General features: G+C 36.0%; 4 protein-coding genes across 4 annotated transcripts; 2 read left to right on the forward strand and 2 right to left on the reverse strand.

The window, feature by feature from the left end:
* Positions 1-1,253: 1,253 nt before the first annotated feature.
* Positions 1,254-3,647, forward strand: LOC147943907 (putative glucuronoxylan glucuronosyltransferase IRX7). Its single transcript, XM_087450188.1, has 4 exons — positions 1,254-1,970; positions 2,267-2,634; positions 2,713-2,963; positions 3,048-3,647. The coding sequence occupies exons 1-4, from the start codon at positions 1,694-1,696 to the stop codon at positions 3,508-3,510; spliced, it is 1,359 nt and encodes a 452-aa protein (XP_087306314.1). The 5' UTR covers positions 1,254-1,693; the 3' UTR covers positions 3,511-3,647.
* Positions 3,648-6,079: 2,432 nt separating this feature from the next.
* On the reverse strand, positions 6,080-7,093 carry LOC147943908 (uncharacterized). The gene is made up of 3 exons (XM_087450185.1): positions 6,819-7,093; positions 6,483-6,603; positions 6,080-6,380 (listed from the first exon to the last, which is right to left on the reverse strand). The coding sequence occupies exons 1-3, from the start codon at positions 6,993-6,995 to the stop codon at positions 6,178-6,180; spliced, it is 501 nt and encodes a 166-aa protein (XP_087306311.1). The 5' UTR covers positions 6,996-7,093; the 3' UTR covers positions 6,080-6,177.
* A 66-nt stretch (positions 7,094-7,159) lies between these two features.
* On the reverse strand, positions 7,160-9,150 carry LOC147943909 (alpha-L-fucosidase 1). Its single transcript, XM_087450184.1, has 3 exons — positions 8,426-9,150; positions 8,107-8,343; positions 7,160-8,033 (listed from the first exon to the last, which is right to left on the reverse strand). Exons 1-3 carry the CDS (start codon positions 8,998-9,000, stop codon positions 7,292-7,294), a joined length of 1,554 nt encoding a protein of 517 aa, XP_087306310.1. The 5' UTR covers positions 9,001-9,150; the 3' UTR covers positions 7,160-7,291.
* Positions 9,151-10,659: 1,509 nt separating this feature from the next.
* On the forward strand, positions 10,660-13,009 carry LOC147943910 (heavy metal-associated isoprenylated plant protein 1-like). Its single transcript, XM_087452734.1, has 5 exons — positions 10,660-10,907; positions 10,999-11,188; positions 11,829-12,022; positions 12,354-12,441; positions 12,547-13,009. The coding sequence occupies exons 2-5, from the start codon at positions 11,017-11,019 to the stop codon at positions 12,837-12,839; spliced, it is 747 nt and encodes a 248-aa protein (XP_087308860.1). The 5' UTR covers positions 10,660-10,907; positions 10,999-11,016; the 3' UTR covers positions 12,840-13,009.
* The last annotated feature ends 90 nt before the right edge of the window (positions 13,010-13,099 follow it).

Consider the following 13,099-nt stretch of genomic DNA (forward strand, 5'->3'; position numbering starts at 1 on the left):
GTGTCATTAAATCTAATTATAACATTAAGAAAAATCTACATGTCGTAATTATAGCTTTTTCGTTCATATTTCTCTGGTTTGTGAAGGAAAAAGTGATTGCGTTGTATGACAAATGTTCATTGGTTTGATACTAATTAATATAATTATATATTTTCGTTTTAGTAAAGGAACACCATTAACAAAATTTGGTGGCTACAATGGTTCCAGTTGGTTCCCTATTCGAGTTGGGTCCTTATCTCTTGCCGTGTACGGATATAATACTCAACCTAATCTGATCAAGGATAAGGTTTTATAGTCTTTAAATAAATTGCGGCTTAAATCAAAGTTTTATTAAAAAAAACAAAAAAATTTGGGCAAAGTTTAATATATAGTGTCTAATCCTGAATTGTACCTTCGCTCGTTCATTTCTAATATGTGATGTAAAATAACTTTATCTAGAACTGAAGGGAAAAAAAAACTTGGATGAAATGAATTGATCCCATTACCGCATGTTTGCGCGTTTTTTCTCATTTAAACGCTAATCCTAAGTTCGTAAACTAAGATAAAATTTCTGTAAATATCATATAATAAAAAAATTAAGTGTGTTGTTTACAAAATAGTGTTACACAACAGGTTACTTATTCGAATATATCTTTCAATGATCAACGCGGTGACACATAAACATACACACGATCAGTTGGACGAACCAAACCATGGCCAATCTCACTGGTAACACAACGAATCGTATTCCACACCACAACCTTATGTAGTCGCCTAACATAGACATATTTTCTTCTGAATATTTTGGTGAACCTTACGTCCTTATATACCAAATTAAGTTTTGTCTTCTTGCTTCTATACTCATATTCATGCTTCTTTCCCCTTTTGCAAAAAGTAAGAAAAAAAAAAGACATTATTATTTTAGCAAAAGAGTGTTTCCTAACAATCCAATAATTTCGTATTTATTATATATTTCAAATATTATCATGTTCTTTTTAAAAAAAGTATCATGTTTCTTTTTTTTTCTTCATGTTTCCTCTTATTTTATTTTATTTTTCTAAATCTTCCTTGAAATGAATGAGCATGAATCCAACAGCGTCCTGATCCCGATTCCCAAAAACCTCATATTAGGTTTGAGAGAGTCCGAAAATATACTTTTCACATAAATCAGTTAAGTGTCATACTTATTAATTTCACAACTTTACAAAAATATGCAAAATCTGTCATTGTCACTTTGAGATGTAAGGATTTTTAAAGATTGAGTCTCTTAACATATAATAAATTTGTATGCAATTAAATACCTCCTACGTAAGAATGATGATAATCTCCTAGTATTGCTATCATCTACAAAAATACGACTTTTTGGCATATGAAATTAATAATAATTAAAAACAAAAAAAAAAAACACCAAATACAAGAGAAATAAAGAAATTATATTAGAAACTTGAATGTATAATATCGCTTAATAATAGTCAACAAAGAAAAAAGAAAAAAAGAGATTTAATTAGAGAGTCTTCATCAATCTTTCTCCAAACTTCTTCTATTGTTTGTTCTGCCTTCACCATTCCTTAATCTCCACTTCATCTCCCAAACCCGAATCCGAAAACCCCTCTTCACCAACTCAAAACCCTATTAACTCCATCCCAACAAATCAGATGTTTCGAATTGAACAACCAGCTCAGGCCACAAGATTCATCCCGAAGAAACAAGAACGATGATAACGCATAAACAGAGAAGAACAGAGAAAAGTCTCTGTTTCAAACAATACTACAAATGGATCCTCTGTTTCTCCCTTACTCTCTATTTTCTTGCTTCCTTTTTTGTCGACCATGATCAAGATCAAGATCAAGAAGATAAGTCTTCTCCTCCACGATCAAACCCTCTTCTTACTAACCCTAAACCAAAGCTTTTCGCTTCTCGTGCCATGTTTGAATCCAAAATCCATGACCACAAACTTGGGTTTGCCCCTCAACGTCCCAACATAAGAACAGGTAAGATCAATTATGTTTTATAGTATATTCACAAAGACTAAGACTATCTATAGGCATCGGGGATAAGTCTAGGCTTCGGTCCGGTCTACTGCACGTTTTAGTTGAACAATCTTAACTTGTCATAAGTTTTTTTTTTTTTTTTTGAATAAATGTTAAATTATATTCAAAAGAGGGAAAGGAAAAAAAACGTTTTACATGGCTTGTGTGTTACTTTTCAAAAGGAAAAACAAAAAAAAAAACACGAACAAAAACAATATTCTTGTCATAAGTTATAACTATGTTTTTTTTTCCCTTAGATGTATTCAACAATTTGAAAATCTACGTGTATGACTTACCTTCAAAGTTCAACAAAGACTGGTTAGCCAACGACAGATGCAGCAACCACCTCTTTGCCGCGGAGGTGGCTCTCCACAAGGCGTTTCTCAGCCTCGATGAAGAAGTGCGCACGAAAGATCCTTACGAAGCCGATTTCTTCTTCGTCCCTGTCTATGTCTCTTGCAACTTCAGCACCATCAATGGCTTTCCAGCGATTGGTCACGCACGATCACTCATCAATGAAGCGATTAGCCTCATCTCGACTCAATACCCGTTTTGGAGTCGAAACAATGGCTCTGACCACGTCTTCACGGCTACACACGACTTTGGCTCTTGCTTCCACACTATGGTTAGTTTAAAAAATGATTTGCCAAGTTTTATATATATACATTTATTTATATACTTAAATCTATATTTGGTTGTGAAGGAGGATAGAGCAATTGCTGATGGAGTACCAAATATTTTGAGAAACTCTATAGTTTTGCAAACTTTTGGTGTTACATATAACCATCCATGCCAAGAGGTAGAGAACGTTGTGATACCACCGTACATCTCACCGGAAAGTTTAGAAAAGACTCAAAGGAATATTCCGGTAAATAAAGAACGAGACATTTGGGTTTTTTTCCGGGGCAAGATGGAGCTTCATCCCAAAAACATCAGTGGTCGCTTCTATAGCAAGTAACAAACACTCTCTTGTACCAATCTCTATCTCTAAACTCGTGACTTGAACTAAAGACGCTTAATTTTTTTGTAACCTATCAGGAGAGTAAGGACGAAGATATGGCGGAGTTACGGCGGTGACCGGAGATTTTATCTTCAACGGCAAAGATTCGCCGGTTACCAGTCAGAAATAGCACGTTCTGTTTTTTGTTTGTGTCCTCTAGGGTGGGCACCGTGGAGTCCAAGACTTGTTGAGTCGGTGGCTCTTGGCTGTGTTCCCGTGATTATCGCCGACGGGATCCGTTTGCCGTTTCCTTCCGCCGTGCGTTGGCCGGATATCTCGCTCACGGTGGCGGAGAGAGACGTCGGAAAGCTAGGGGAGATTTTGGAACACGTGGCGGCTACTAATTTGTCTGTCATACAGAGAAACTTGGAGGATGAGTCTGTTAAGAGGGCCCTTGTGTTTAATGTTCCTTCAAGAGAGGGAGATGCCACGTGGCAAGTTTTGGAGGCTTTGTCAAAGAGATTGAATAGGTCTGTTAGAAGGTCAAACTCTTATTCGTAAACCAATATAATTTTGACACGTGTATATTACTTTTTTCTCCTTTTCATTTTTATTTTGGTGTGGCTGGTGAGAGTTTTGTAATTTGTATATTACTACTACTTTGAGAATTAAAAAGTTGAATGAATATTCATAGTAAATGAATTTTGATTTTCTTACTTTCAAAGTAATTAATAGAAGTTTTTATTTGGATTTCTGATGAATGTAATGTTATTTTTTTATTTATTTTACGAATTTTGGCCCAATAAATGACCATTTAGCTAATAAGGCCTAAAAGTGAATTGTGTTCGGTGATGAACAGTAATTTAGATTTTGAAACTTACCGATCTATACAACGAGTTAACAATGCAAGAAACATTAAAAAAAAAAATCACAATCATAACTCATAATAAACAAACATCTTCTTACTTCATCATCTTCCAACTTCTAGAGATCACAACGTTTAGCAACAAGAATCAGATGGAAGAGTTTTTTCACAACACAACATTTGGAATAGTAAATAACTTTTGATTTTCTTATTTTCAAAGTTATTGATAGAAGCTTTCATTTGGATTTCTGATGAATTTAATGTTATTTGTACATAATGTTTTTTTATTTATTTTACGATAAATTTGTCAATTTTAGTACTACAAATTACTACTACCAATCACAAAAATGTCATATAGGGATTTTGTCAAATTTTGCACAACAAGTGACCATCTAGCTAGTAACTTTGATGGAGCATCTCCATTGATGGAGTCTTAGCAAAGTTGCGAAAAACATTTTTAATTGTTAATTTTGAATAAAAGTGAATAAAAGTGAAATAAACAAATTTTGAAGAAACTTTTTATTTTTAAGGGTCCATCGGTTAAAATAGGGGTCCTTAATTTAAAATTTTTATTTTAGAAATTATTATAGTCTAATAAATTTTGTTTAATATTTTTAATATTGTATATTTATAAAAACTTGAAAATGAATATATTTCCTAAGATTTTAAACAAACAATTGCATATTTAAAACACATCAGATCTGGTTGAAATTACAAATACGCAGTGTCGTGAGTCAGGCATCAAAATGATGCAATACATTCAAACCAGAGAGATTTGGGACTAAACCATTGTACAAGTAACATAGACATTAATGATACAGGAAACAGAGGAACCCTACGTTTCACTATTATTCACCGCGCGTTTAGTTGTTCTTGAAACATAATGACCATGGCTGCCGCCATTATGGGTGCACACATATCTGATCACTGCATCAAGAGCAAAGAGATCTTGTATCAGAATTGACTAATTTGATTCCCTTCAAGATTAGGAATCCCTTCTACTTTACCTCTGCTATATCTCCACCTGCACTGGCTTTGGCAGAACCGTTCGTCTTATGGGAATCATCTGCTGCATATACAGACAAAATAAACATTTTAAATCCGCAGCAAAATATGAATCATAATCAGATAGGAAATATCTTCTGGATGCTATTTCAACCATCTATCATCAAGAATGTCCATGGAAATGTTTGAAATGTCTTATAGATTCCAAGCAAAACAAAACATAACATTGAGTACTGACTAGATACATCCAGAATGGGGGAAAAAAGCTAAAAACAGAACATCATAAAATAAGAGATTGGTTAGGTTCAGAATGATTATTACCTCCTTCTTATGGGATGTCAGAAGTCCACAAGGTCAGATTGTCCCTAAGGAGTTGCATAATTAAGGTGCTGTCTTTGTATGATTCCTCGTTCAGAGTGTCAAGCTCTGAGATAGATAGCATCATCGAACGCCTGCTTGGCAAGGTGACATGCCCTGAAGAGAACAGAAAAAAAGAAGAAGAAAATAACAATCTCAAATATCAAAAACAATGAGTCTTTTCTTTTCTTAGTATATACCAGAAGCCATGGCCGAGATTACTCAAGATTTCAAATTCGAAAAGCTTATGTTTGTTTTTTTGTAGATAGTTCAGCCTTTACCTTCTTGTCAATATTTTGTGCAGTAGATCACATAACAGATTTGTTACACTGATGCAACTTAACTAGAATCTGTTGGAGAACCTTAATAGAGCACTCTCCAATACAAAAGTTGAGCGTGTAGAGGTGTCCAAGATCCTACAAGCAAGAGTTCAGAAATCATCAGCTTTGTCCAAAGGCCAAAACACTCAAACAGACAACAACACAAACAGTTTGTTTGATCTTCTTACTCAGACCTTTTCCACCCATATAAACAACCCGATAATCAGAGCAGCTAATTTGATCATACTTCTGGAAACTATCTCTATCCTCATGCATATGGTAATTGTCTAGATAGATATTAAGCTAATCATCAGAAAACAGCGGCGGCGTTTGGTAGGCTGTATGTTCTGGATACTCCTGCATTCAGAACAATCAACTCTCAACAATCAACTCTCACATTGATTACATATATAAAGCAATCTCTTTGCTTCACTTAAGCTAAAGAGAAAGTAACAGGCGTGATGAATTAGGATCGATTTCTCCTTTGACGGACCTTCCTCTGAAAGATTGAAGCGTGATGAATTAGGTTCTTTTCACAAAGATTGAAGCATCATTTAACCACGAATTCGATGATAACGAAGGATTTGATCAATAGAGATGGTAGAATGGACTTAGCAACGAATCATAGTATTTGAGATCAAACAACTTGTGCTTGTAGCATTTATATGTTTTACTCCAACATTAGAGATTGTGATTTGTTATGGAGCAACTCCCCAAAGAAGCATTCTTTGTGAAAATCTCTCTCAAGGTTACAATTGCAGGCTGAAATCCTGATCTTAGAGGAACAATAGAAGCAACTCTCATGTGTTGAGCGTTTCGGTTGTGAGGCCGAGTCAATGTCACCCTTAGCATTTCTCCATCAAAGACCTGATTCACCATTGATGCTGCAATGGGAACAAAAACATCTCAAAGCTTTCAATGTAATGTCAGATGCTATTGATAATCTTCTCAAACTTAGTAAAGTGAATTTGATGGTTTATTATTACCGGTTAAAGGATTGAGCTTGGTGAAGTGAAAGAACTCATCAGCTGAACAACCAAAGAGAACAGTCGCAACTCTATCAAAACAGATCACAGTTTTCACTGATGTATCTGTTGCTATAGACATCTGTTAGATTTTTAACCAAAAACACAGATTCTTCAGAAAAGGCTGAAACTTTGAATTCCAAGTTTCTCAATCCACAGCTCTTACAAGAGATTACGTAAACCCAATTTCTAAAATCCCTAATTCACAACTGCTAAAATATCTAAAAATCGAAAGGTTGGAGTTGCAGAATTGGCATAGTGATGAAGTGGCAAATCAAAAATCGAAAGGGTTCTTACGAGAATCCGGTAGAGCAATTTGGGCTCTTTTGATTTGCAGAATTGGCATAGTGATGAAGAGGTAACGCCATTCTTGTCTGAGGGAAGGACTCTCTGGCAGCGAGAACAAACTCTGTAGCAATAGTCAGTGAGGTCGACGGCAAGCAACGTGCAAAGAACCGTTTCAGTGGCTTCCATTTTTCTTTACTTTAGGGATTTCTCTGGTTTTGTCATCAAAGTTTTCTCCTTTTCCATTAAAACACTTGGGCCGAGTTACAATTAGTACATAAACCCCCAATCTCGGCAAAAAGGTCGTTTCTTTAGCTTTATAGGTCATAGGTGAATTTATGACTAGGCTTCAAAATACAAGGATTCATCATATTATTTACTTTAGAATTGACAATCATACTGTCACATATATGAAGTGATGCACATAAAAGGATACTCTAGAGGAAAACCAAACACTTATGTGGTGTATCCTTGAGAGTTGTTTATTACAAATCATGTAGTTGTTGCTCCTCCTTGAGTGTCCTTGTGATTGTTGTTATCTTTGTTGTGTTTCCACTTGAAACTGAAAACTTGTCCATGTAGATTCCAAGGTATGATATAAGTGGGTCGGCTCTCGCTTTGTCCACAACAAGCTTTAGAGACCGCGACTCAACCTTCGGAAACCGTAATAGCCTTTTGTTCCCGATCGTCGTGCTCCTCACAACTCTCTCCCACTTCCCGCTTACAGTGTTATGCGTCTCGAGATGGAAAGACGCGACTCTCTGACCCATATGTATCGGTTCTCTAATTTCCAAAACGTTAAAACTAACTGAGTCTTTAAACTCCAAGTACAACTCCCATTTCTTCTCATTCTCCTCTGGCGCCCAGTACTTGTCTAATCCTTCTTTCAAAACATTCTTAGGACCAAACTGTGAAACTTGACCGCCACGAATACTGCTCGAGTTAACCAAGGCTTTACGGGCGAGATTGTTCGAGAAAATAGACTTTTTCATCTCGCGGAACTCCTCAAGAACCTTAATGTCTTGTTCAGATATCAATCCTGAAGAATTAGGAGGCACATTAAGCAAGAAGAGACAGTTTCTTCCAACTGAGTTGTAGTATATATCCAAAAGCTGAACAGCCGGTTTCGGAGACTCCAAAGCGTGCCAAAACCAACCAGGTCGAATCGATACATCACATTCCGCTGGTACCCAATCTTGCCCAAAGCCATCACCTTCCTGAGAATACCTGTACAAGATCCAACAAATTCAAGTTCTTTTCTATAAAAGTTTGACCATTTGACTATTTGAGAATGACTTACAAAGGATCAGTGTCACCAATCTTGGCATTAGTTCGGTTAAAGAGTGACCAGCAAGTGGAACCAGCGTGTCCAGCTTCATCACCGATCCACCGGACATCAGGACCGGCGTCAGAGAAAATAACAGCTCCGGGCTGAAGCTGATGGATCAAACTAAACCAAGTATCAAAGAAATATTCCATATCTTTCTCTCCTTCTCCCTTAGCACCATCTAACCAAACTTCTTTAATCTCTCCATAACTATAAAAGATTCAACCTTTTTCAAAACTTTGAATTTATAATCACAAACCCATTTGATTGATATGAGAAAAAAGGAGCTTACTTTGTTAACAACTCGGTCATTTGACTCAGGTAAAACTCGTTATACTCCAATGTCTTGCCATAACACGGATCATGACGATCCCATGGAGAAAGGTAAAGACCAAGTCCAATTCCAGCTTCCGCCGCCGCAGCAGCTAGTTCAGCCACGACGTCGCCAGCTCCGCCTCTAAAGGGGCTAGATTTGACGGAGTAATCGGTGTATTCGCTAGGCCAGAGACAGAACCCGTCGTGGTGCTTAGCTGTGAGGATGACGCGGGAAAAGCCTGAGTCTTTAGCGATTTGGACCCATTGGGTTGCGTTGAGATGGGTCGGGTTGAAAACAGATGGGTTGGCTTTTCCGGTGCCCCATTCTGAGTCGGTGAATGTGTTGGGTCCGAAATGGAGGAACATGGCCATGGATCCGAGTTGCCATTGGAGCTGTTGGGATGAAGGGATGGGTAAGATTGGAAGTGGGTGTGGTTTTAATGGAGATGAATTTGAGATTTTGAAGGTGGAGAGGATTGAGAAGAAGAGGAGAGTGATTAGAGAGTTCATGGTTCTTGAAAGATTATAGTGGACTTTACTCTGGTTCTTCATTTTCTTCTTGTCTAGGTCCTTCAATGGAGTTTTTGTTGTTTCTTTTGTTTTCCACTTGAGCTTTTTCTATTCCTTTAGCTTTGGCTGTAATTAGTGTGTTGGAAACTTAATGCAAACGCAATAGATATTGTTTTTGTAACTATGGGACTTAATAACAATTATGATGACAAATATGTTTTTTTATGAAGTTAATATTTTTAAAAAAATGTAAGGATAATGAAAATCATCAAAGATCTGTATATGAAATTTACAGGAAACATAATTTATTAAATCATGGTTAACAATTTACTTTGTATATGATTAGACAAATTCATTTAACATAAATTGAAACTTTGACAAAACAATGGTTCAATTTCTATGTAGAGTTTGCTATATATGCGATATGCCTATTACATCTTTTATAATTTATTCAGTTATACTAACTTCTAAGATCAAGAATAAGGTTTCATAAAGATCACATTCATCAGTAGACGAAATTGACACCCCCGTTCATAAGATCACATTGAAGTTAATAATCGCAAGGTACATTCAAATATCACTTATCCTGAAATGTTTTTGTAGTGTCAAATATAACTATCTAGAATTTGGGAGACTCGACAATTTATGACCTTAATAAACCTTTAGCAATACTAGCAGCTTATCTTGGGTTCACATTTATTCTAAGAACCCAAGAGGGATGGATTTTTGTAACAAGTCTAATAAATTGATATTTCTTCTACGAAAATGATCAGGCAGAAGATGACTTACCTATTTGAAGGTGGTGGAGAAAGCATTGGCTCATTTGCGATCGACATATTCAGTCTAGCGTTCAGCCTTGAGCGTGGTGTCAATGTCATCAGTAACCATGCAAATTTCTTTGCTAAGTTAGGCTCTCCATCTATATCGTCGCCGTCGTGCAATTTACTTTTTTCTTTTTTTTTTCTCTTACTTGATTATTCCCTAATTCAAAGCGTTAAACAAAATTTGAAGATTAAAGATACAATGAAAATATGGTTATGAAAAAAACAGCAAAATATAGTAGTAAAAGTTTTGTCTTATAAATAGAATTTTTCTTAAAGGCCACATATTTGTTAGAATGCATATATATTAACTTATTTATCATATAGTTTGTCACTAACAAAATCACATATAAAGGAATATAAATAATGTTCCCACCAACAAATTGTCTTTAATTTACGATTCTAATTTGAAATATATGCACTAGACCATCCTTTTTTTTTGTTTTTTTTTTTTTAATCTTAACAGAAGATTTCCGAGTTCCCACAATGGAAATCTAAATCAACAAAAACAAGTTCAAAATGTTAATAATTTTATACAATCTGCTTAATGTATTAAAATAAGTCCCCGCAAGTTGTATAGTTTTATAACTAGCCCGATTTGTAATCTCTTATTTTTCTTCCACTTCTACTACACTCACACGTTTAAGTCCATTTTCAGTCGTAGTGAAATATAATTCTTGTATCAATATTTTACAACTGCCATACATTAATAATTTTAACATATATAACAACCAAAATTAAATAAAATCGAATTTCTAGTTAGTAGACTAGTAGTTACAACTTACAAACATGTTTTGGTAATTTCAGGATAGCGTGTGAGAGAACACAAAGATCATTAGAAAAAAAGAAAAAAAGTTTTTAAAATACCTTAATATACCTCATTTAATGCAAGTTTGTATTTAATTAAATAAAAATAGGAAAAAAATAAAAAGCTGAGTAAAAGAGAAAGGACTATAACAACAAAGTGTACGGTACTGTGAACCCTCCAACACACACACACACACACATACACATACACACACCCTTCTGTTACGCAGCAGCCGTCTCTGAAACTTTTCGTCGTCTTCTATCTTCTCCTCTCTGTTGTTGAAACCTCGATAAACTCAAAATCTCAGAGATTCATCAAAGGTTCGCTCTCTGCTTTTTGTTCTCTGTAAATGCGTCTCTGATTTTGTTTGTTTCCTTTTGTGTGATTCGTTTTTTTTTTGAGCTGTTGTAGAAGAAGAACGAGACGAAGATGGAGGATGTGGTTTGTGAATGTTACGGAGATCATCATGTTGAAGAGGAGAAGAAGCAGAAGAAACAGAACAGTACGGCTACAACGACGCCAGTCACCGTCGTTCTTAAGGTTGATATGCACTGTGATGGTTGTATCGCTCGAATCGTACGATTAGCTCGTCGTTTGGAAGGTATAAACCCTAGAAATCGAAATCGATACTCCATGATTCTTCATGCTTGCTTTTTTTTTTTGTATACAATCTCGTTTTTGCTTTCAATCGAACGGTACTAAAATCGTTTTCGATTTCTCAGTTTTTGTTTTTGGATTTTTCCTGGTTACGTTGTGTTGAATCTGAGTCGAATCGTCCGTGTTTAGTCCTTTTGGTTTTGATTCTACTCCGATAAAAGCATCGTGAATCGACTGTGAACCTTTTGTTAAACCCTAAACCCTGACGATTTTGATCTTCTCCTTCTTTCGTCTTACGCTAGTATGTGAACCGATTGTGAAGTTCTGTTAAACTATTGACGATTTTGATCTCTGATTTACGTTTTGACCTCTGTTTCTACCATTTTGAAACGCAGGATCTGTGAAGAGTTGAATCTGTTGTGATTTGTGAATTTGTGGATCCTTGTTTCATGATCTTTTGGTTACTCAATAATCATAAACACCTCTGTTTCTATCATTTGGAAACGCAGGATCTGTGAAGGATTGAATCTGTTGTGTGTTTGGATTTGTGGATCTTTGTTTCATGAACTTTTTGGTTTTCTTTGACAGCAATTTTAGTCGATAATCTCACTTACTTCTTCTGATTGTTTTACTCTTATAATCAGGAGTTGAAACAGTGAGGCCAGAACCTGCTTCAAGCAAGCTGACTCTGATTGGGTTTATGGAGGATCCAGTGAAGACTGCGGAGAAACTGCAGAAGAAGAGCAAGAAGAAGGTGGAGCTGATATCTCCTAAACCAAAGAAAGATACCAAAGAGACGAATGAGAAAAAGTCTAATGAGAATAAGACTCCGACTCTGGTATGCTCTATATTTTTCAGCCTCAGATACATTTATTGCATAAGTTTAGACTCCCCTGATTATATAATATATGTCTCTCACAACTGATTCAACCATGATTAGAATGTAGTAAGATTGTAGTATCAAGGGGTAGATGTTTCTTATACTTGCTTGGGGCACAAGTATATAACTTTCTTCTTCTTAGATTACTCTTTAAGTCTTAACTATTCATTTTGTAGGAAAAAATAACGTATACATTATCTTCTAGGTGCTCCTACTGGATTAGTAACTAATCTAGCCGTTCTCAATACTTGCTATGACTTTGTAATCTGTTTTTGACTTTCTTGTTTAGGTTGCTGTGACTACAGTGGTACTGAAGCTGAATTGCTCATGTGATGGCTGCATCAAGAGGATTTACAAGACTACCCGTAACACCAAAGGTCAGACTTATTCATGAGCTATGGTTTCCATTACTTTTGACTGATTACAGAACCTTGTGTATTGAGTTTGACTTAACATCATTTGAGTAAATGTGTCATCAACAGGAGTGTATGAGGTCAAAATGGACAAGGAGAAGGAAACGGTAACAGTCATGGGGGCGATGGATGTTAAGTCTGTAACAGAGAATCTGAGACGTAAGCTGAATAAAACAGTCCACGTCGTGCCTGAGAAGAAGAAGAAGAAAGAGAAAGACAATGCAGAGGGAATCACCAAAGTCGGGTCTCCGGGTCAACCTGGTTATGGTTGCACTCATGGGCTTGGGCCTTACAGGTTCCCGGAAGGCCCAGTGACTGGTTTTTTCAGTGAGGAGGATCAGAGCTTTTGCAGCGTTATGTGATTTTCGAGGCGAGCAAAAACATTTGGAGTATATCGCAACAATATGAATATATATATATAGGAGGTAAATAAACTAAGTAGGGAACAGAAAAGAAAAAGAAGTACGAAAAAGTCTGACGGATATATTGTGATCGTCTTGTATCACATGAGTAGTAAAAATACATTATTTCATTATTTTGAGAGCTTATTGCATTTGCAAGGACAGTACGTTTTTAATTGTGAGGACAGAATTCTCCACACAGTAAATTTGGACTCGAATTT

This window comes from Camelina sativa, chromosome 5 (assembly GCF_030686135.1).
Source record: "Camelina sativa cultivar CO46 ecotype springtype chromosome 5, ASM3068613v1".
Lineage (NCBI taxonomy): Eukaryota > Viridiplantae > Streptophyta > Magnoliopsida > Brassicales > Brassicaceae > Camelina > Camelina sativa.

Excerpts from the sequence above, each read along its gene's own strand:
- LOC147943907 (XM_087450188.1), top strand. The coding sequence starts at position 1,694 with ATGATAACGCATAAACAGAGAAGAACAGAGAAAAGTCTCTGTTTCAAA. Across the intron at positions 2,635-2,712 it reads GCTCTTGCTTCCACACTATG|GAGGATAGAGCAATTGCTGA; the intron begins GTTAGTTTAAAA and ends TTGGTTGTGAAG. Across the intron at positions 2,964-3,047 it reads AGTGGTCGCTTCTATAGCAA|GAGAGTAAGGACGAAGATAT; the intron begins GTAACAAACACT and ends GTAACCTATCAG.
- LOC147943908 (XM_087450185.1), bottom strand. The coding sequence starts at position 6,995 with ATGGAAGCCACTGAAACGGTTCTTTGCACGTTGCTTGCCGTCGACCTC. Across the intron at positions 6,604-6,818 it reads AATTGCTCTACCGGATTCTC|ATGTCTATAGCAACAGATAC; the intron begins GTAAGAACCCTT and ends AAAATCTAACAG. Across the intron at positions 6,381-6,482 it reads CAAGCTCAATCCTTTAACCG|CATCAATGGTGAATCAGGTC; the intron begins GTAATAATAAAC and ends TTCCCATTGCAG.
- LOC147943909 (XM_087450184.1), bottom strand. The coding sequence starts at position 9,000 with ATGAAGAACCAGAGTAAAGTCCACTATAATCTTTCAAGAACCATGAAC. Across the intron at positions 8,344-8,425 it reads ATGACCGAGTTGTTAACAAA|TTATGGAGAGATTAAAGAAG; the intron begins GTAAGCTCCTTT and ends AATCTTTTATAG. Across the intron at positions 8,034-8,106 it reads ATTGGTGACACTGATCCTTT|GTATTCTCAGGAAGGTGATG; the intron begins GTAAGTCATTCT and ends GATCTTGTACAG.
- LOC147943910 (XM_087452734.1), top strand. The coding sequence starts at position 11,017 with ATGGAGGATGTGGTTTGTGAATGTTACGGAGATCATCATGTTGAAGAG. Across the intron at positions 11,189-11,828 it reads ATTAGCTCGTCGTTTGGAAG|GAGTTGAAACAGTGAGGCCA; the intron begins GTATAAACCCTA and ends TCTTATAATCAG. Across the intron at positions 12,442-12,546 it reads GACTACCCGTAACACCAAAG|GAGTGTATGAGGTCAAAATG; the intron begins GTCAGACTTATT and ends TGTCATCAACAG.